Raw genomic sequence first — 22,437 nt, forward strand, 5'->3', positions numbered from 1 at the left:
CTGCTCTTTTCTCTCCAAAATTGAAGTTTAATTTAGTGATGTTTAAAGCTGGAACAGGACAGGGGAGACGTGGTGGGGATACAGAGAGCAGACTGCAAGGGAAACTTGGGAGGAAAGAAAACTGGGGTCACAGAGAGGGGCATGAGAAGGGGAAGCAGAGGGGAGGGGCAGTAGCATAGGGAAGGGGCCATGGAGCTAGGGAGGGCAGTTTTGGAGTAACAAGGACAGGTTTAAGTGTACGTCTAAGGATTTCTAAATGTGAGACACACGTTGCATGAGCACACTTGTATACACAGGCAGTGAGGCAAGTATGCTCTTGCTTACAGGTTGGATCACATATACTCTCACATTTGGATGCAAACTGCCCGTTCCTCCTTTTCCCCCCAAGGATTTGCTGTGTATTGCAAATGCTGTGCCAGAATGATGCATTCGTAAGCATGTGCTGTGCCGGCTCCCGTGTCACTGCAGCCTCTGATGCCGAGTCCTCATTCCCTCTCCCAGAGCTGCTGTGCGTGCATCTTTGCTGGGAAGTGCTGCAAAGGTAGTAGGAGAAGTTGCAGAGTAAAAGCCTTGGTCATCATTGGCTCTGTAACTTTTCATTCTTTTTCTCCTTCTCTCCCCACTCTGGGTTTTTCATTGCACATCACAAGTGTAAATGGATGGGCTTCACAGAAGCTCGAAGTACTGAGAGGTTTTGATCCAGACCCAGGCTACAACCAGTGATGTCCGAGACCAAACTGGACAATCTCCCTTCTTGCAGGAACTGGTCTTCTGTTCCAGAACTGAATGATACTCAGGAGCCTTTTTCAATCCCCTCTGCTGACTATAATGATGAGGAATTTCTGCGATACCTTTGGAGGGAATATTTACATCCCAAAGAATATGAATGGGTCCTGATTGCAGGGTATATTGTTGTGTTCATTGTGGCTCTCATTGGAAACATCCTGGGTGAGTATTGCTCTGCATTCCTCCTCAGAAGAGTTGTAATATAACCTGTTTGGATTGATTTTCAAACTGCTTAAACTGTGAAATGCTTAAACTGTCAGCAATGTAGTGGTGGCATTTGGGAACATTGTTTCTTGCATCTGAGAGTGAACATTAGATTTAGACAAACAGATGAGATGAATGTGTTTGTACCTGACAGTTTATTTTGAAATGAAAATTGCTAACTCTTCATGCCATTTGTCATGTTTGTGGTATTTAACAGGCTGGTAGCATCATGTGCTATAATCATTTGAGACGGCTAAAAGCAGCTTTTATGAGTGTTTTAATTTAGAGAGCAACACTAAGACATCCAGGTTTTTTTTAGCTGTTTACTAACAATTAGTTGCAGTTGTAATTAGAATCCCAAAGTAAAGAGCTCATCCAAGCTAGGAAGGTTGTGTCAATGAAATGCTAATTCTCTAATCTCTGTCCAGCTGGCAGGGGTGCTGAAATTCTCAAGCCCTATTCAGATCTTTACAGACAGATGTTTTCCCTCATACAGTGCTGACAGCTGCTCTTTCACAGCACTTCTCTGCCTGGTCATCATGCTGCTTTTTTCATTCAGATATTCTCAACCGAGTTGGCAGAGTTTAACTTTGACATTTAAATGCATAGGTGGTCATTACTCACCTGACAGGAGTTACTCTTGGCACTGATAAATGTGGAAAACAAATTAGATTGATAACTTGTTCTCATATCTACAGTTTGAATCGATTTCTATGCATAGAATGAATGCTAGGATCCAAGGGTATAACTATGGAGAGTGGGGCACTCCCAACTTTCAGCCAGGGAGGGGGAGGAGTCAGAAATATTTGTGTCTGTCTCTCCACACATCACCACCCACATTTCATTCATCTGTGAAGGAGGAGAGGAGGTAGCACAGTAGAAAGCAAAGAACAGTGGCTGCTGCTTCATGCAGAATTGCTCAGCAGACACCTATCAGGGAAAAGGTGAAGACGGTGCTGTTCGGGGGGCGGGGAGTGGGACTTGGAGGCAGGCACCATGGGTAATTTCTGGGAGGTGAATTGGAGGGCAGGGGAAGGCAGACAAAAGAGGGGGAAGATATAGGGATCTAGAAGGGTAGGAAGGTAAGGCAGAGCAAAGGGGGAGGTTGGAGGCACTTTACTAGACAGAGTGACTGAGGGAGGCAAGGAGGATGTGAAGAAAGGGATGGAGAAAAGCAACATCACAAGTGAAAGTTTTAGTAAACCTTAGGGCACAGAGTAATGGGGACCTTAAAATAGTAAAGACAGGGGAAGTTGGGGAGGGAGGAAAAACTGTGAGGATTTGGGATTGGAACAACTGGGGGAGATAATGGCCTTTGGGAGGAGGAGGTGACTGAAGGGATGTGGAAAGAGGGGGGGTATGGGAATAAGAAGAAGTTTTGAGGTAGGGAGGGGAGAAGAGGGGTTTGAGGAGAGAGGTGGATATTAGAGAGAATGAGGAGTTTGGGAAAAGAGACTGGAAAGGTGAAGAGTGGGAAGAGGAGAAGGTTGACTGAAGGGCATGGGGGTCAGGAAGAGATGTTTGGTGAGAGGTTTAAGATAATGTGGGGTTGGGAAAGAGGAGAGATTGGAGATTTGGAAGTAGAGGGAATATTCGGGGAGAGGGAGGGAGGTTTTGCAGAGCAATTGGGAGGAGGACCATGTAAGGTGTTTGAGACGGATGGGTATTGTGGAGCAGTGGGGTAGGGCAAGGGGCTTTGTGGAAAGGGGGTAAAGTGAGATTCAGACTTGGGTTTGCCAAGAGGAGAGTGAAGAGAGCCTGGGGAATGAGGAGGTTGGGGGAAGAGGTAGCACAGGCTGATAAATTTGAGGTGGAGGGAGGTAGGGGAAGTGCAGAGACATGGTGTGGAGGGAGCAGAAAGTAGGACAGGCAGGAGTCGGGAGGTAGAGAGAACAGCGAAAGTGGTTGGAAAGTAAAGGCAGAGAGGAAATTTGGGGGGATAGGAAGGATGAAGGAAGAGGAGCTTGTGCACAGCTAGCAGATTTGAAGATAGAGGAGAGAGAAGAATGATGGGGAAGAAGGAAGATGGTTTTGGAATAAGGAGAAGCAGCTGGGGAGCATGAGGAGGCTTAGGGGGAGCTGGTAGTGACTGAAGAGAAAGAATGTGAAGGGATTTATGAGGAGCCAACATCCTTGGAAACTAAAAGTACCAGCCAAAGGGTAGCTCTCAGGTGAAATTATTGAATAATATCAAGGAAAAAATATATATAACTCTTTAGAATCTAATGTAAGCATAGGTTTATAAAGAAACATGCCAGCAGTTATGTCCAGGGCTTAATTACTAGGATAAGCAAATCATGCCACACAATTGGAGGAGAATTAAGGATGCATTCAGGGACCGATGCTCTAAGTACTTGAAACCACAGGATACCGGATTCCTGGGGGGAATTAAAATACCCAGATGTCTGTTGGGTGTCAGTTACAACCAAACATACACCATCAGCAAGTATCCTGAGTTACACACAGGAAAAGATTATAATCCATGAGCTAAAAAATGCAGCCATAAGAAAAATCATCTTGGACTGACTTGCTATTGATCAGGAGGAACTGATTGAAAATGTGAGGCAAATAGAGGAACGATAAGGAGTGTTCACAAGCTACTTAAATTTAACAGAGTAACAAAGGGGTTAATAAAAGCTAGCACTACGAAGGGATTAGATTTCAAAAAAGCAGTTTCAAAAAAGAACAGAGTGAAATGGGAGGAATTAGTCAAATCATGACTGTGGAAGAAGGCAGAACAATCTGAACATACTGCAATAAAGGCACAACTTCTCAGGTGGAGAGTGGGGGAAGAGAAGAAAGGAGGACTGCCAGAAACAAGAAGTTGCTAGGGTAATGAGAAAGGAAAGGGGAGGAAGCCACCCAAACAAAACTGCATAATTAAGAGTTGTAGGAAAAAATTATGGACAGAAAAAATAGTGCTAGGCATAGGAGTTAAGAATCTGAAAGGTTTTTGTATTGTTACTAATATATTAGAGGTAATGTAACAGGGGAGAAAATTTCCATACTGAATCTCATTTTAATTTCTCCTCATGGTTTCAATTTTTCTAGGTCCCTTTGTGTAATTTTTCACTGGTAATTCAGATAACATGGTAAATTTTAAGTAACTTCCATTCCAAGTATGGGAAATTCCATCATGGATAATTGACTTTTTCATTCTGTAGTCCACTTTATAAAATAAATCCTTTTATGGATCCAGTGCATTTCCCAATAGCCACATCCCTGACATGTGGCATCCACTAAAAAAGCCCACTAAGATGTTCCTGTATTAAGCATTAAAATGATGTCCTATATTCACCCTGTATTGTAGCTGCCAGTGGTTAGCAAAGTTCTGCATAAGTAGCTTGTCCTTCTGGCATTTAAAATTGTTTTTCCTCACCTTAGCATGAGTGTCTCTTGGCCCATTTCATAAGGACATAAGATGTCATTGACAGAAATGATGTTTTGTAGTGGGAATTAGAGAATTGCAGCAACAACTGAAGAGACACTGGATCTCTTCTGAGGGCACTCAAAAGGGGTGCTTGAAAGCTGTGTGAGACCCAGATTAATAACCAGGAAGTGTTAGAAAGTTTGAATAGTAATGTACAGACTTAAGGGTGCCTGGATCTGAAGGTCTGAGTATCTGAATTAGGAATGCCTAGGGAAGCCTGAGATTTGGTGAATCTCACAGTAACTAAATTTTCCATCTTAAGTAAAGCTAGTTTGTAAAGCTATTTTCCCTGTAATTTAAGAGTTATTTTAATGCTTTAATTATATTACATTTTTCTCTCTAAAGAAGAACTTGTACTGTATATTAGGGATTGTAGAGAAAAAAATTGTATCCACAAAAGTTAGGCTGTCACATGTGATCTGCAGCGACATATATTTGGCCCAGTCTTTAGCTGATATATGTTGGCATAGTTCTCTTGTCTTCGATGGAGCTACCACCAGATTACACCATTTGAAAGTATGCCAATAGTTCATTCATGTTCTTATTAAAAATTGTTTTTTTTTCTTTTCTGTTTCTTTATGATCTTCTTAACCTGAATAGAAACCCAATAAAATTTCAGTTGAACTTTTGTTCATGGTGTTAGCTATGGAGCTAGGAGTGGCAGAGAATTAGATACTTGGGAGACTCCTAAGATCTGATTCCCCTCTCATCTAAACTACTTTTACATTGATTTAACTCTTTGGGCTTCAGGAGAGTTACCTTGGTGCACATGAGATCAGAATCTGGCCCGTAATCTTGGGATGATTTGACATATTTAGCCATAGCTAAACCCACAGTTTGAATTAAAGCTTTTGAGATGTGGTGCTGGCAAAGATTCCTGTGTATCTCCTGAATGGGAAAAAAGACAAGTACCTATGTTAGAAATATTGTTGGAGAGAAGCTGACCCTGATGTTGGAAATTAGCAGACATAAACTTAAGTACTTTGGTTATGCTAGGTGCAGAGATGGAAATGCCCTTGAGAAAATTATTATAGAAGGAATGGTGGAGGGTGCATAACTGGCTGGATAACCGTACTCAGAGAGTTGTTATTAATGGTTCCCAATCCTGCTGGAAAGGCGTAACGAGTGGGGTACCGCAGGGGTCTGTTTTGGGACCGGCTCTGTTCAATATCTTCATCAACGACTTAGATATTGGCATAGAAAGTACGCTTATTAAGTTTGCGGATGATACCAAACTGGGAGGGATTGCAACTATTTTGGAGGACAGGGTCATAATTCAAAATGATCTGGACAAATTGGAGAAATGGTCTGAGTTAAACAGGATGAAGTTTAACAAAGACAAATGCAAAGTGCTCCACTTAGGAAGGAAAAATCAATTTCACACATACAGAATGGGAAAAGACTGTCTAGGTAGGAGTACGGCAGAAAGGGATCTAGTGGTTATAGTGGACCACAAGCTAAATATGAGTCAACAGTGTGATGCTGTTGCAAAAAAAGCAAACATGATTCTGGGATGTATTAACAGGTGTGTTGTGAGCAAGACACGAGAAGTCATTCTTCCGCTCTACTCTGCTCTGGTTAGGCCTCAGCTGGACTATTGTGTCCAGTTCTGGGCGCCGCATTTTAAAAAAGATGTGGAGAAATTGGAAAGGGTCCAAAGAAGAGCAACAAGAATGATTAGAGGTCTTGAGAACATGACCTATGAAGGAAGGCTGAAAGAATTGGGTTTGTTTAGTTTGGAAAAGAGAAGACTGAGAGGGGACATGATAGCAGTTTACAGGTATCTAAAAGGGTGTCATAAGGAGGAGGGAGAGAACTTGTTCACCTAGCCTCTAAGGATAGAACCAGAAACAATGGGTTTAAACTGCAGCAAGGGAGGTCTAGGTTGGACATTAGGAAAAAGTTCCTAACTGTCAGGGTGGTTAAACACTGGAACAAATTGCCTAGGGAGGTTGTGGAATCTCCGTCTCTGGAGATATTTAAGAGTAGGTTAGATAAATGTCTATCAGGGATGGTCTAGACAGTATTTAGTCCTGCCATGCGGGCAGGGGACTGGACTCGATGACCTCTCGAGGTCCCTTCCAGTCCTATAATCTATGAATCTATGAATCTATAAGGGTCATCGTAGAAGGGAATGACCAGTGATGAAATGGGTGGATGGTGTGCAGCAGACCCCTGGAAGATCAGTTGCTGAGTGCTCGAAGTTAGTGATGGATCGTGAAGCCTTTAGAATATTCTGCTATCATGTCACTGATATTCAGACATGAATAAATGGATGTATTTACTAGAACCAGAGTGAGAACATGAATATGAAGGGTATCATACTATGAAGCATATTTCAGATAGCTCTAGCATTGTTATTTATATTGCAGTTGTGCTCAGAGGAACCAACCAAGATCAGGGACCCACAGTGCTAGGTGCTGTACAAACATACATGAAAGTTCAGACCTGGTCCTAAAGATATTTTGGTCTAAAAAAGACAAATAACATGGCAATGGAGGGGGAAGGGCAATACAAACAAACATATACAATTTGTTTATGTATTTGCATTTTATAATTATTTTTATTATCATGAAGAGTTAGTTGCAGATGTCCCCTTTGCCCCTCAATCTAGCCATCATTAACTGCCAGTTTTTTTTGTAGTGCTGCAATGTGAAGGAGGAGAAGGTGGATTTATAATGCTATAGGACTGTTTTTAACTCCTACACTAAATTTCCATGGGCACTGATCACTGCTACAGCTAGACTGTTCCCTGCCATTAAGTTAAAAAGTTCATCTCCTGTATGATATGTTTAAATTGAGCAGACCATCTGCAAAGGACATTCTGATCATGCTGTGGTGTTGTATTTCTGTAGCCCCTCCCCCACAGTGTGGCATGAGTCTCCTCCCTGGTGCTTGCTACTTGGAGTCGCTTCTCCCTTCTCCTGGGTGTGTCAGGAATCAGAGCCTGCAGCAGATCCAGTCTCTGGGCAAACTGTCAAGTGCAGCTAGCCTGTAGCAGGCTGCCTAATTGGCTACACAACCTGATTGGTTGGAAGAGTCAGAAAACCAGCTCTTAAGCCAGCAGCAGTGGCAGCCCAGCAGCTGCTCAAAGCAGTCTCCCGCTTTGTTCCAGCCTTGGCCCCAGCCCTGCACCTGCCTTGCCTCACTCCCAGTGACCCAGTTCTTACCCTCAGCTCTGATTCCTCACTTCTGACTTCGGCTCTGAACTCTTGCTCTGACCCTAGACTCCACCTCCTGGCTCCTGACTCCACCTCTGACCCTGGGCTCCAATCTCTGGCTGCCTGATGCCTGCTTCAACCACTACGCATCGCCACCCACAACCTGGTCACTGGCTCTTATTTGTGACACTTGGTGACTCCATGCAAGATGACTCTTCATGTGCCCGAGACACAAGGGGTGCTACCCTTTGGGGAAATGAATAATGCTACCACTACTGGCAAGGAGTATAAAACCAGTACACATGAAACAATAAAGTACATGAACACAAATCCCATCAAAGAAATGACACACCCAAAACCAACAGTATAACAAAGGGAGATTTTATTGGGAGCAGGAAAATAGGATCCGAGGAAGGAAAGGGTTATGGTTAACTGAGTACTAAAACATCAACAAATTTCCCACCTCCCTTCAATCACAACTCTTTCTCAGCTCCCTCCCTGCCCCCTTGCCAGGCAGGGAGGAAACTGGGGATGTCTGAAGATGAGTGCTGCAGCAACTGTGAATGCTGGCTGGCTTAAACAAAACCTCTTACATGGGTTTGCCCCTAGGTGGGGCAGGGTCCTCTCCTGGCTTCCTGGTCTGGAGTCCTGTGTAGGTCTCAGCTGACTCTTGGTAGTCCTTGCCTGGTCAGTGCTCTACCTCTCTGAACACTGCTCTCCACAGGGCTGGAACTGTCTGATGCACCAGATCCCACAGCAGTTCAAAGACTCTCTTTGTGGGAAGGGGAATTAATCAGAGGCTCCCTGAGATGTTCTGCTTCTCTCTCAGCTCTCAAATTCAAAACTCAAAACTGAAATGAAAATGATCCTCTGCCTCTGAGCCAGGCTGGCCCCGACCCCTTGGGGGTATGTCTGCACTGCATCTGGGAGTGGGCCTCCTAGCCTGGGTAGACTCCCAGACTTGTGCTCAGAGGGCTCATGCTAGTGCACTGCAAATAGCTGTGTAGACACAGGGGTTTTGGCTGGAACTCAGGCTCTCAAGCTTTCTAGACCTGCAACAACAAAGCAACATTCACCCTGCTATTTTTAGTGCGCTAGCGTGAGCCCTGCTAACACAAATCCGGACCCGGGCTGGGAGGCTCGCTCCCAGATGCACTGTGGACATACCCTGAGAGCCTGAAAAGCCCAGGCTCATCATTGGGCCAGCATACTGCTTGTCCATATCAACCCATGCAGAAGCCTCCCTATTGGCCTCAGCAGTAGTTTCTAGTCCATTCTGTTGCCATCTGTTACACCAAGTGTGCTGGGAAATGATGTCAGAGGACTCTGGTAGCCATTATTATCATAATTCATAGGGTAGGCCCCCTAGAGGCTCAGTCCAGAATTCCAGAGAGTGGCAAACTCCAGATGGGGTTACATTTGAAGGCCAACAAGTTTGTATTTCAAATAATTTAATAACAACTGTTTCCCATATTTTTCTTCTAAGGAGTAAGGCCTTACATTCTTCCTTCATTGACCAATACTATGATAATTATTTTCTATCTTCCGCTACTGTAGTTCAGATCAGAGACTTAATTAAATTCATGTTTCACCATCACTACCAATTTGATTATTTCTCAGGGATTGTAATAATTTATACACACTCTCTAGGGCATCTGTGTCTTGATTAATTTCTTCAGTAGTTTAGACTCCTTCTCCATTTTACTTTTACAGTTAGATCAACTGATAATAAATTAGTCTTAATAAATTGTATATTTATAAATGAGCACAGATGCAACATGAATGCCAGAGACCCAATTAGGCTCTGAGGATCAATTCACTTTGAGGCATGTCTATCTGGATTTTCATTTACTCAACAGCAGCAGTATTGGGGAACAGTGGAGAAGTAGTTTATCTTTTTGACTCTTCTTACATTTTGCATGTGGTGTTTTTTTTTTCAGTTCTGTCTCTCCAGGGATTTGTGTGTCACCATTGTTTGTTGTCGTTGTGATATACCTTCCTATGTAGATTTATCTAGCTTGGGCTGCAATCAAAAGGCAGAATTTGGCTCTGAAATTTTTAATTGACTGGTATGGCTTTTAATTGGTTTCTAATACCATATGTTTATCATGTGCTAATTATTGATGAAGATTCAACAGTCATGTTGATGCAAACAATGAACAATGATTCTTTAGCCAAAAAGTTTGCATTATAATTACTTAGCAGTATCTGAATCTGGTTATCTCATCTATTGCTCATTGTTAAGTTGGCAGATAGAGCAAAAATTATATATAATCTTCTCAAAGAAGATTAAGTAAATTAAACCAAAAAGAAAAGTATCATTTACTCTGATCCTGAGCAATAAGAGACTAGTAGTGTTGTGTGTGATACATGGTTCTTATTCACTTTCACATGCTCTGTAGAAAAGGTGGCGATAGCCTCTTAAAGGGAGAGCTGATCATTGTGGAATCCTATGTATTGTACTGCAGGATGTTTTTCTCTGAAAGCTGTTTCAAAAATAGTGTTGCCCCTTTCTGCATTAAGAATGCAGCTTATGTTGGTGCCAGTGTGGGGTTGTTGCTCCTTGTTATTTTACAGGGCATGCAAGGGATGCATGATGGGATTCCCACTGTCCAGCCATCTTCTACCCTTGAACCATGAGTGTCTGCTCCTGCTGATGTGGTTTGCTGCTTTATGCTTCCTCTGTGTTTAGCATAACAGGAACCTCACACACCAGAAATGATTGCTGTTTACAGGCAATAAGCTTTTGGCTGGATCTCCAGGTGCAGATGCTTTAACAGTAATTAAATAATCATTGCCTCAGCTTTATATGACACATCCATATACAAGATGCATCTTTACAGATTACAGACTTGCATGGTTTTAAAATTGATTTTGCTGAAACCGTAAGATGGGCAGAAACACTCAGCTCTAGGGGAGCTCCAAAATCCCCCAGTGCTTTAGGGTGCCATCTTAAAGGAACCATCTATTAGGAAGTTGTAGTGTTCCCCCTTCCTCTCCCCCATGCCTAGCTGTTTTTGCTGGGCTAGTATGGAGCAGGAAGATCAAAGCTTTGGTCCCACCTCCCTCCACCCATTCAGGGTTGCATGTATCCCCTAGGGTACCATGAGAGAGCCCTCCCTGCTACCCCTGGAGTGCAGGGATTAAAGTCATGCCTTACTTTCTATACTTTCTCAAGAGTGCAAAGAGGGTCATTGTACCTACCTCAACACTTGCACAAGTAGAAGGCACAATGTATCCCTCAGAGACTAGCACTAGACTGGATTGAATAATCCTCATGGTTCATTACCAATCAAGTGTAAAGTCAGAGACTTGAACTGTGATTGACTTCTACTGGGTTCCTTGCTGACCTGTGCCACAGTTCTTGGACTTCTCATCTTTAACTTCAGAACAGGACATAGTCTGCATTGCCATCCATCACTAATTCTAATAAGGAGGGATGATAAAGACATTCCACAATACTGAAAATACTAAATCATTTGAAATTGCCATCAAGTCATTGTGTTGGAATGCAAATCTGGTTATGAAATTTAAATGAAGCTGTGATCACCATGAGATCATTAACATGTTGTGTGTTAACTTCTTATTTTCACCTCCAGGCAGTTACTGTTTATCACCTGCTACCCTTTAGAGGCAAGAGAACAATTTTGATACAATCAGTTAGAACCCCTGAATTCTATAAGTTGCCAATGAAAGCATAGCAGAACCAGTAGGGCAATTCTACCCTATCAAATGCCTATTCTGCATTGTTATAGGGAATGTAGGCTTGTTTCTATGATGATTCAGTCTGGTGAGTTAGGTGGTTATCTGCAGAAGAATGAACCTTGGGCCTCCATTTAAAACATGATCTTCTAGTATTTGAGCTAAAGGAGCAGACTCATAAACCCTCAATATGTGGTGTAGGCACTACAAAGGGACACAAAGCCAAACAGGGTTAGTATGGTCAGATAAGATTTCCAGTAGAGGAGAAGATTCAGGGCACTTTGTAATAATTGTTGCATCTTACAGTGGTGGAGAACAAAATCGGGTCAAGGTATTAAATGTTGACAATACTTGGGGATACTTTAGCAGAAGTTGTCATTGTTATTCCCCACTGGCCCTGGCTGTCAGAGGCAGAGAAGGGCTCAGTCTCCTGAATGGGGAATCAAATATTTATGCCCCCACGTCAACTTTCCCCCAAGCCATTTCACCCTAAACCCTTCTTCCTGCAGCAAATTGATGAGTCTCATTAGGCTTACCAGGTGTTAGTGACACTGGGGAAGGACACCAGGAGGAATGGTGTGAGAGAGTGAGTTAGGATTTTCACCCAAAACCTCAACCGTGACTTCAACAATGTCAAAGCTGAATCACTTTCCAAATGAATCCACTATGTTACATTCAGGTGTGTCAAATTGTTGATGCAAAAGAATGTGATGTCACCATCAGGGTTTTGCATTTGGGATGTATTGTTTTTTGGTATGTGTGGGAGATGGAAGTAAATGTTCTTTTATTCAATGGCAGATGCAGTACCCATCCACATCAAATACCCAAATTGAAAGGTAAGGGTTGTGTGACCAGGTGCTTGGAATGGACCACACTGAGAACACCACCTCAGGGCAAACAATCCCCCCAAACAAGTGGTTAATTCTACAGTTAGGTTCACCAAGCCAGTAACAAAAGAGTTTCTATAGCAGCACACTGGTTAACAAGAAGACAAACACAGTTTCCTTTAGGCACTCCAGCCCTTGGGTCCCATCCAGAAAAATTGATCTAATATAGTGAGAGGTTACTGAAAACCCAATTCATTGTATGTGAGGTTCTAGTGATCCCAAAGGATAAGACACTTACCCCCCGGTCAATATGTACTTCGGATCTTACCCAAATATTACGCTGTCAGCCAGTCCTGACAGTAAACTAACTAAAGATTTATTAATAAAAGAAAAGAAGAGTGTTATTGAATGATTAAAAGATTATATACATTACAAATGCTTGCAAGGTCCTTGTAGCAGTGACAGATGAGTCTGCTGGCTTGCAAAAGTCTCTCTGCAATCATCCCAAAAGGTTAGAATCCAAATGCAGCTTAGATGTAGTGTCTGTTAGTCTTTCCTTGCATTTTCCAGGGTATTCCAAATATTACATGGAGATCCCAGTCCTACGGCTTGAATCTTTCCCTGTTTAGAGTTCAGCAGACTAGAAATGCAGGATCAGACCTTAGGTTTCACTTTTTTATCTGAAGCAGGCGGTCAAGTGTTTTGAGCATAGCATGTGACTGAGGATTCTTCTGTGCTGAGTACCCACTGACCCACCACTTTGAAGTTAACATTCAATTTCCGATGCATATACAAGTATCAGAGGGGTAGCTGTGTTAGTCTGTATCCACAAAAACAATGAGGAGTCCAGTGGCACCTTGTAGTGAGGTGGACTGGCCCTCCCCAGACACAAAGGAAGAGGGTGGCTCCACCGCCTCATGGGCAGAGTCCTACCCCCTAGTTCCGCCCTCCCTCCCAAAGCCAAGAGGTGGGGCCGGAAGTATAAAGGCAGGACCCGGAAGCTTATTGGGGGCCCAGCCACCAGAGGGGACAGACGCTTTCCCTGAACTCTTGCGCTGGAAGACAGTAGCAGGACCACAGAGTGCAGACGACTGGTCCGGACTGCCTGGACCCTGGACTGACCTGACCTCGAGGGAAGCAGAAGACTGGTCAAGACCACCCAGACCCCTGGACGATCCGACTCTTCAGGAGACAGATGGCTGGCTTGGACCACCATCTGGCCCAACCCCAGCAGAGCTTCTGCTAGCAACTAAGGCCCCCGCAGAGCACCTTACCTCACTGGACCAGCGGGTACTCATGAAGGAGGAGCATGGAAGTGGCCCAGGGGTAGTAGACCCCTGTTTGCCTGCAATGCTAGCAGAGGGTGAGTCAGCGTGTTGCGGCTTAGATCACAGCTGACGCGGTGGCAGACCCCTCTGCCACCCTTAGGGCCCTGGGCCGGGATGCAGTGGAGTGGGAGGGCCTGTGTCCCACCTGCCACCCAAGTGGTGGGTGGCAGTCTCCCGCTTCCTCGGGCTAGCTGAAGGAAAGCCTGAGGTAACTGACTTTGGGTACAGGCCCAAGCTGAGAGATTTTGTTTCCCACCCAGCTAGGAACCAGAGTTTGGGCTCATTAATTGTGAGAAGCCCCACCTGAGTGCAGGTTGGAGCTGAATAACTTTGTTTCCCGCCTTGCTCTGAGCCAGAGCTTGTGCTCGTTAACTATTGGCAGTCCTACTGGAGTATAGGTGGAGCTGAGAGACTTTGTTTACTGCCCTGCTCTGAACAAGAGGCTAGCCCGATTGACTATTTGCAGCTCCACCTGAGTGCAGGCTTGAGCCAAAGGACTGCAGCTTGCCCTGAGCGAGGGGCTAGACTAAGGGCTCTAGTTTGCCACTGCAGCAAGAAGCCAGGCGAAGGACTGCCGGCTCCCCCGGAAGGGTAGGAGACAACGGAGGTGGGGCACAGCCGGAGGGCCATGCCCTGAAAAGGACGCCGTGGTCTGGGAGCGATGTGGGCCCCCCAGACAGAGGAAACAGCAGAGCAAACAATGGGTGAAACACCACCTGCAAAGGGCGCTCCAGAGCTGGACAGAGCTAATTCCTGGAAGAACCAGCAGGAGGCTCTGTGGTGGTGAGTCCAATCTGTTGCACTCCTTAAAGACTAACAGATCTATTTGGGCATAAGCTTTCATGGGTAAAAAAAACCCACTTCTTCAGATGCATGGAGTGAAAATTACAGATACAGGCATAAATATACTGACACAGGAAGAGAAGGGAGTTACCTTACGAGTGGAGAACCAGTGTTGACATGGCCAATTCAGCCAGGGTGGATGTGGTCCACTCCCAATAATTGATGAGGCGATGTCAATACCAAGAGAGGGAAAATTGCTTTTGTAGTGAGCCAGCCAATCCCATTCCCCATTCAAGCCCAAATTAATGGTGTTAAGTTTGCAAATGAATTGTAGCTCTGCAGTTTCTCTTTGAAGTCTGTTTTTGAAGTTTTTTTTGTTGAAGTATGGCTACTTTTAAATCTGTTATTGAATGTCCAGGGAGACTGAAGTGTTCTCCTACTGGCTTTTGTATGTTACCTTTTCTAATGTCTGATTTGTGTCCATTTATTCTTTTACATAGAGACTGTCCAGTTTGGCCAATGTACATGGCAGAGGGGCATTGCAGAGTACATGCATTGTACATTGTACATGCATTGCAGAGAGGTACATGGAAGAGGGGCATTGCCAGAATATTTATGCCTGTATCTGTAATTTTCACTCCATGGATCTGAAGAAGTGGGGTTTTTTTTACCCACAAAAGCTTATGCCCAAATAAATCCCTTAGGCCTTAAGGTGCCACCGGACTCCTCATTGTTTTTATGCATACACAGGTAATCTAGTTATACTCAGAAGGCAACAGCCAGTCATTCATGATAACAGGGATAAATAAACTGAAGACATACATAATATTATTAGTTTCCTGCAGTGTCTCACATCTTTGACCTTAAGGTTAACTGAACACAGTTGCATACATAATATAAGGCAATTAAGACCTGAAAAGGATTTAGCATCTAAAAGCTAATTTGGTTACATTGGTAAATTTCTAACAGGATACAGATACACAGACAAACACATTTAGCATCTACCCTTGATTTCTATTATTAAAATGAATGGGTTAGTGATTGCTGGTCTAGTACAGCTCTTTGATATTCACATAGAAGTGAATTGTCCTGATACAATTATAATGCCCCTTGTTGTCATGGGTCATACACAGGTTAGCTGGCTTGCCAGTGTCACAGGTTGTACATTAGTTAACTTTTTGGGCCATTACTTCTGCAACAGATGTGTCCTATTTGAAAGTAGGGTTCAGGAAAATAAAATTTTAAACAAACCTACTGTATTTTCATATGTTTACACCTGAAGCCTATTAAAACGTATGAATTTCAGCACATCTTTCAGTACTGCAGAAGGCATAATAATAGGTGAGGTATAATCTGCCTGCTGGCGTACCTGGAAAATAAAATATTTGTGTATGGAAAGCCAGTTCTTCCACTTCAGCAATTAGACACTGCCTATAGTTGTATTTTTTTCTGGGACACTACTTCAAGCTGTGGTCTAGGAGGTTAATTAATGTACAGTCCTGCCTTTTTACTGGGTATTTGGAGTGAGATCATATCACAAAAAAAGTCAACTTATGAAAATCTCTGTAAATCAAGAACATGTCACTTCCCACATTTGTAAATAACACCATTTGAAGATGGTATCTGTCCACCCAAACAAGCAAGTGGCTTTTGTAACTTTGACAGTGGTTGCTGGTGTTATTAAACTGAAAGTGAAATGTCAGAAAAGACAAGCATGCATTCAACTACTGCAGTGAACACGTCATACAAAAGAAAATGACTATATCATAACAGGATTCTTTTTTATAGGAGTAGGATGGTAAACAATTTGGCTAGTCATCCTCTAATGTCGTTCTGAAAGTCGTTCGTTCTGCTGGAAATATGGTCAATGTCAAACGAAGAAAACTGAATCCTGAACAAGTTGAAAAGATCACATTCCTAAAGGTTACAAGTCCATGGGCTACAATTACATTTTGACTCTTCTCATAGTTTGGGTTACATATATGTTGCCAATGTTTAGCAATGTGGGACTTCTGACAGGACTTATGAAAAGTGTTGGAGTGACAGTTCTAGTGACCAAATCCTCCATTTACCCCTTGAACAGATAAAGCATTGACAAGGGCAGTGTAAGCTCCCTTATAGCAGCTTTATGATGTACCTGAACCTCGTACCTTGTTCTGGAGGAACCAGTTCGGCCGGTAACAAGGTAGCTAATTCTCCATGCCTGTTCAGTCATTGGGCCTCTCTGTTGAGATTGCTAAAACCATTATATGCTGGTGGCTTTGTGGTGTGGATCCCTGTCCAACAGGAACTGAACAGAAACACCCCTCTTTATCCAGACTCATCAGCTTTTCAAAATATACCTCGGTTCTAGATCCTTGTACAGTTCTTACTACCTATACAACTTTTTGAAATCAAGTGAAACAAGACTTTTGTTGGGTAGTAATCTGTTCATTTACACCTCTTCATTTTCTATGTTTCTCAGATCTGGAATAGCCTTCTGGGTGCTGCTTCCCAAGGAGGGGCACTGTAAGGGTTTCAATCTAATTCTGGGAGCATGTTTTTTGGCTTGTTTAATCTTCATTGTCAGAGGAGTAGTCATGATGTTGAACAGTGATGTGGTTTGTGATTCATAGCTTGAAATGCTTTATGCAAAGCTTTGTGCATGGATATATCTGCAGTAGCACTCAGCTTGTGTGGAGAAGTGTACCTTCCTTTGTATGGTCCATCTGGCTACACTTAAATACACATTTGAGTATTGCCCCATTATCCGCCTCCTATGCCTCTACATAGACGTATTTTGAAGGATACAGTTTCAAAGGAGAATCTTTGTTTACTGCCCATGTCCTGTCCATGACTTTTACTAAAAATACCTGTGACTAAAACATAGCCTTAGCCAAAAGGCTATGAGTAGATTTAACTTAGCCAGTTTTCATTCTACAACAGGTCCCACGTGCCATTACAAATCTGCCATTAACCTTCCTACCTTTACTAAATCCAAGGATAATCTCTGTTGTATTAATATAAGATTTTTTCCATACCTTTTCTTTATCCTAAAAGACTGCGTTCACCATATTTGAAAGCTTGTTTGAAAGCTGAAATTCAATCTCTGAGTGCACCAATTCATTACACAGAAGTCACTGAACAACAGTGAAATGGTAACAACTTTCAGTTCCTACAAACCTGACCATCATATGAATCTTTGGGAGGCTCCATATTACATAGCCAATCCCCTGATACATTCAGCCTCCCTAGCTTGCTCATAGCCAAAGATTATCCAGTTGACCGATTAACAAACTAGTTTTATGCAGAAAGATCATTATCCCATTACTCTAATTTCTAATTAACAGAGGAGGACTTCCACCATGTAGAATTTGGTTTTTGTCTCTAAGCTCTCACGTAGCATACTTCTGAGGCACTATATAAGAACCTAGTATAGATAGATAAGAGAACATCGGAGCAGCTAGCAACATCTCAAATCAGATTTTTCTTTAAAAGTTATAGATTTATACACATTAGTTGATGGAAAACACTGAAGGAGTTATCTTGCCAAGGACCACCAATGCAGGATTGTTCCTGCATCTATATTTTTGAATGTAAGTGGGAATTCCACTGTGTCACATCAGGGACTATTCCACAGTAATAAATTTCAGTTAGCTTGGCAATCAAAAATAGATCCCTAAATTTCCCTTCATTCATTTTAATTCAGTCTTACCATTCCATTAATCCTATAAGTAGCTATCAAGTACCAGAAGCAGGCAGTGGTTCCTTCACATCTGGACTTGGCTGAGAACTCTTGGGAATACTTATATTAAAATGTTTTAATGTTCTCTCTGGCGCAAAGGGAGCATAATCTAGCTACTTACTCCTTTGTCACCCTTCTATGAATTTTCTCCAATTTGCTGACATTTTTCTAGCATTGAGAACCCCAGAGCAGGATGTGCCCATATAAAAAAAAAGTGATCACCTCCATGGTTGATGATGTGATGCTTTTGTATATGTAGCCCAAAATTGCATCAACCTTTTTTGCCAGCATGTCATATTACAAGGTTATCATATCCTGTCTATTGTGGATTTCAGCATTATTGTTTTTCAACTATCTTATTCCTTTTGCATATCTGTGTTTTTATTACTTTTCTGAGTTGTTTCTCATTTTATTTTGCACTCCTATTTTAGATAAGTTTAGTTATTTAAAAAGTTGAGTGCTCATTACTCATAAAAGGTGACAGATTGACAGCCCCAGAAGTCGATATCCTTTTTCTCCTTAGTAGAGGTCTCGGCGTTATCTCTTTTGTCCTCAGTGCTGTTTGCAAAACCTCCCAATTTGCTGTCCTCTACAAATTTAATTAACGTGCTCTTCATCCTTTTTTCCATATCATTAGTAAAAATATTGAAAAAATCACGGATGGCTTTCCTGAAATAAATATAGAGTAAAACTGCTCTTTACTGACCTTATCATGCTACTGATACTTTGTAACCCATTTTCAACTTATCTTATTCCATTATTTCAGGGAGGAAAATTGTTCACTGATACCATCAACAAAATGAGAGAAGTTGAAATGGGTTATGAAGTACTAACAGCATTACAAGCTCAAGAAAGAGCAGACCCTGCTTTTGGTTTTTTGGCTTTTTGTTTTTTTGGGAAAAAAATCTTGAAATGATTCATAAGCTGCTGGACCTCAATTCTACCTACACCCTCCTCTTCCCTTCCCCGCAGTTCCCTCTTTACTTCCTCTGCCTATTCATGTATTTCTTCTCCTATTTTACTATTGTTGCCCCCCACTCTAATATGTTAGGTCTATAAAGCATTGTCTGTTTTTTTAGTATCTGGTTTTTCAGCTTTGACAAGTTGTGAAATTGTGTAATTGCATAATTCTGTTAGAGAGCCTGTGAAACATGCAATGTTTGGAGACATACAGGCTGTAAGATACTTACCTTTTTGTACTTTTCATTGTCTGTTTCTTTTTGAAAATCAATAAAAACACAGTGTGACACAGAGACCCCCTTGGGACTGTCACCTGATGTGCTGAAATTACCTCTGAGCCCATTTACTCTGCCAGCTTGGGACTTCCAGAACCCTGTCTTGTTGAGCCAGACACACTAGTCTGCTGCAACACAGACCCAGCTGTCCACGCCCCCAAAGCTGCAGACTAAACTGAAAACAGCTCAGCAGGTTACCTGTCTCCAGTACCCAGACACCCAGTTCCCAATGGGATCCAAACCCCAAATAAAACTCTTTTACTCTGTATAAAGTTTATACAGGGTAAATTCATAAATTGTCCACCCTCTATTACACTGATAGAGAGAGATGCACAACTGTTTGCTCCCCCAGGTTTAATCACTTACTCTGTGCTTATTAATAAACAAAAGTATAAAAAGTAGGATGTAAGTGGTTTCAAGTAATAACAGACAGAACAAAGTAAGGCACCAAGGAAAAGAAAACAAAAAACATGCAAGTTTAAGCCTAATACATTAAGAAACTGATTACAGGTAATATCTCACCCTCAGAGATGTTCCAATAAGCTTTTTTTACAGACTAGACTCCTTCCTAGTCTAGGCCCAATCCTTTCTCCTGGTACAGTCCTTGTTAGTTCCAGCAGACATCTCAGGTGGTAATCAGGAGTTTTCTCATGACTGGCAGCCCCTTTGTCCTGCTTCACTCCCTTTTTATAGCTTTTGCACAAGTCCTTTGTCTGTGCTTGGCACCCACCACTCCCTCTGACTGGAAAAGTACAAGGATTAAGATGGATTCCAGTATCAGGTGACATGGTCACATGTCCTGTGAGAACCCAGCCTCCATTCTTTCTGTGCTGGCCCATACGTACACAGGAAGGTCTGTAAACAGAGCCATTTATAGTTCATTGATTCTGAAGCACCCTTAATGGCTTCCACATAATATGTTTACATCAGTAATACAAGTTTATATCTTATTATCCTAACTCCAGACATAGAAATAATACATTCAAACAAGTAGGATGAACACACTCAGTAGGTTATAAACTTTGTAATGATACCTTACACGAGATCTTTTGCATAAAGCATATTCCAGTTACATCATATTCATAAGCAAACTGGACAGTTTTTACGTAAAAGGATAAATGGACACAAATCAGACATCAGGTATGGTAACATACAAAAGCCAGTAGGAGAACACTTCAATCTCCCTGGACATTCAATAACAGATTTAAAAGTAGCCATTCTTCAACAAAAAAACCTTCAAAAACAGACTTCAAAGAGAAACTGCAGAGCTACAATTCATTTGAAAACTTAACACCATCAATTTGGGCTTGACTAGAGATTGGGAGTGGCTGGCTCACTACAAAAGCATTTTTTCCTCTCTTGGTATTGACACCTCCTCATCAATTATTGGGAATGGACCACATCCACCCTGACTGAATTGGCCTTCAACACTAGTTCTCCGCTTGTAAGGTAACTCCCTTCTCTTCATGTGCCAATATAGATTTATGCTTTTACCCACGAAGCTTATGCCCAAATAAATCTGTTAGTCTTTAAGGTGCCACTGGACTCCAAAGAATATAAGCCATAAACAGGTTGGGGGGCTATACCTGGGAAGCAGGGATTCTGAAAAAAATATGGGGTTGTGTTGGATAATGAGCTCTCGGTGTGATGCTGTGGCCAAAAGAGCAAATGTGATCTTGGAATGCAAAAACCGGGGAATTTTGAGGCGGACTAGAGAGATCTATTTATGTCTGTATTTGGCACTGGTGTGGTAGCTACTGGGATACTTTGTCCAGTTCTAGTGTTCCACAGTTCAAACTGGATAGGGTTTAAAGAAGAGTCATGGGAATGATTAAAAGATTAGAAAACGTGTTTTACTGTGATAGACTCAAGGAGCTCAATCTATTTTGCATAACAAAGAGAAGATTAAGAAGTGACTTGATTAGTCTATAAGTACCCACAGAGGGAACAAATATTTAATAATGGGCTTGTCAGGCTAATAGAGAAAGGTATAACCTGATCCAATGAATGAAGTAGAAGCTACACAAATTCAGGCTGAAAATAAGGCATACATTTTTAACAGAGACAGTAATTAACCATTGAAACAATTTACCATGGGTTGTGGTGGATTCTCCATCACTGACTGTTTTTAAATCTAGGTTGGATATTTTTGTAAAAGATCTGCTCTAGGAACTATTTGGGGGAAGTTCTCTGGTGTGTGTTATACAGTAGGTCACACTAGATCAGGGGTCGGCAACCTTTCAGACGTGGTGTGCCGAGTCTTCATTTATTCACTCTGATTTAAGGTTTCACGTGTCAGTAATACATTTTAATGTTTTTAGAAGGTCTCTTTCTATAAGTCTATAATATATAACTAAACTATTGTTGTATGTAAAGTAAATAAGGTTTTTTAAATGTTTAAGAAGCTTCATTTAAAAGTAAATTAAAATGCAGAGCCCCCTGGACTGGTGGCCAGGACCCGGGCAGTGAGAGTGCCACGAAAATCAGCTCGCGTTCTGCCTTCGGCACGCGTGCCATAGGTTGTCTACCTCTGCACTAGATGATTACAATGGTACCTTCTGGCCTTGGAATCAGTGAATTTGCAAATATCTGTGTGCCATTTGGCTGTGAGGATGCCCTGTTTAATTAGCACACAGTATTTCTTTTATATTGCTTTGAATGAGATGGTCAAATTTTGTAAAATGAGCTTTTGTAATATCTGTCTCTGGCACCAGCTCCAGATATAACAATCTTGTTATTACTGCCCCAAGGTATTTTTGGGTACCTTTACTTAAACATGCCTTTATTTTTAATTATTTGTACTTCTTGACATACATAAATTGGACTACATGTTTAATCAATTTTAAGTTCATGGATAAGTCATGGAGTGGCGTAACTAGCTGTATGTCTACACAGCAATGTAAGCCTCAGCTTAGTGGGACTCGAGTCAGCTGACCTGTGTCAGGGAACCCTGGGCTTGAGTATCTACGTTGCATATTAATCCTAGGTAAAGGATTTTCTGACCCATGCTCAAACCTAGGGCTCTGGCATCCACATTGCAGTGCACAGACCTAAGTCAAAGTAAACATATCCCAAAGTACCCAGCGCCTCCCACCAGGGCCGGCTCCAGCATTTCTGCTACCCTAAGCAAAAAAAAAAAAAAAAAACCGCGATCGCGATCGGCAGCTGCAATTGGAAAAAAAAAAAGCTGTGATCGGCTGCAGCAGTTCAGCAGCAGGTCCTTCGCTCCTAGAGGGAGTGAGGGACCTGCCGCCCCC

At 42.3% G+C, this 22,437-nt stretch overlaps 1 protein-coding gene across 1 annotated transcript in view; it reads left to right on the plus strand.

The window, feature by feature from the left end:
• Positions 1 to 499: 499 nt before the first annotated feature.
• The window catches only part of HCRTR2 (hypocretin receptor 2), a 67,043-nt gene continuing 45,105 nt past the window's right edge, over positions 500 to 22,437 (plus strand). Inside the window, exon 1 of the mRNA XM_008163760.4 lies at positions 500 to 948. Within this exon, the coding sequence (XP_008161982.2) occupies positions 723 to 948 (226 nt within the window). The 5' untranslated portion in view covers positions 500 to 722. The remainder of the gene's footprint in view (positions 949 to 22,437) is intronic.

This window comes from Chrysemys picta, chromosome 3 (assembly GCF_011386835.1).
Source record: "Chrysemys picta bellii isolate R12L10 chromosome 3, ASM1138683v2, whole genome shotgun sequence".
NCBI lineage: Eukaryota > Metazoa > Chordata > Testudines > Emydidae > Chrysemys > Chrysemys picta.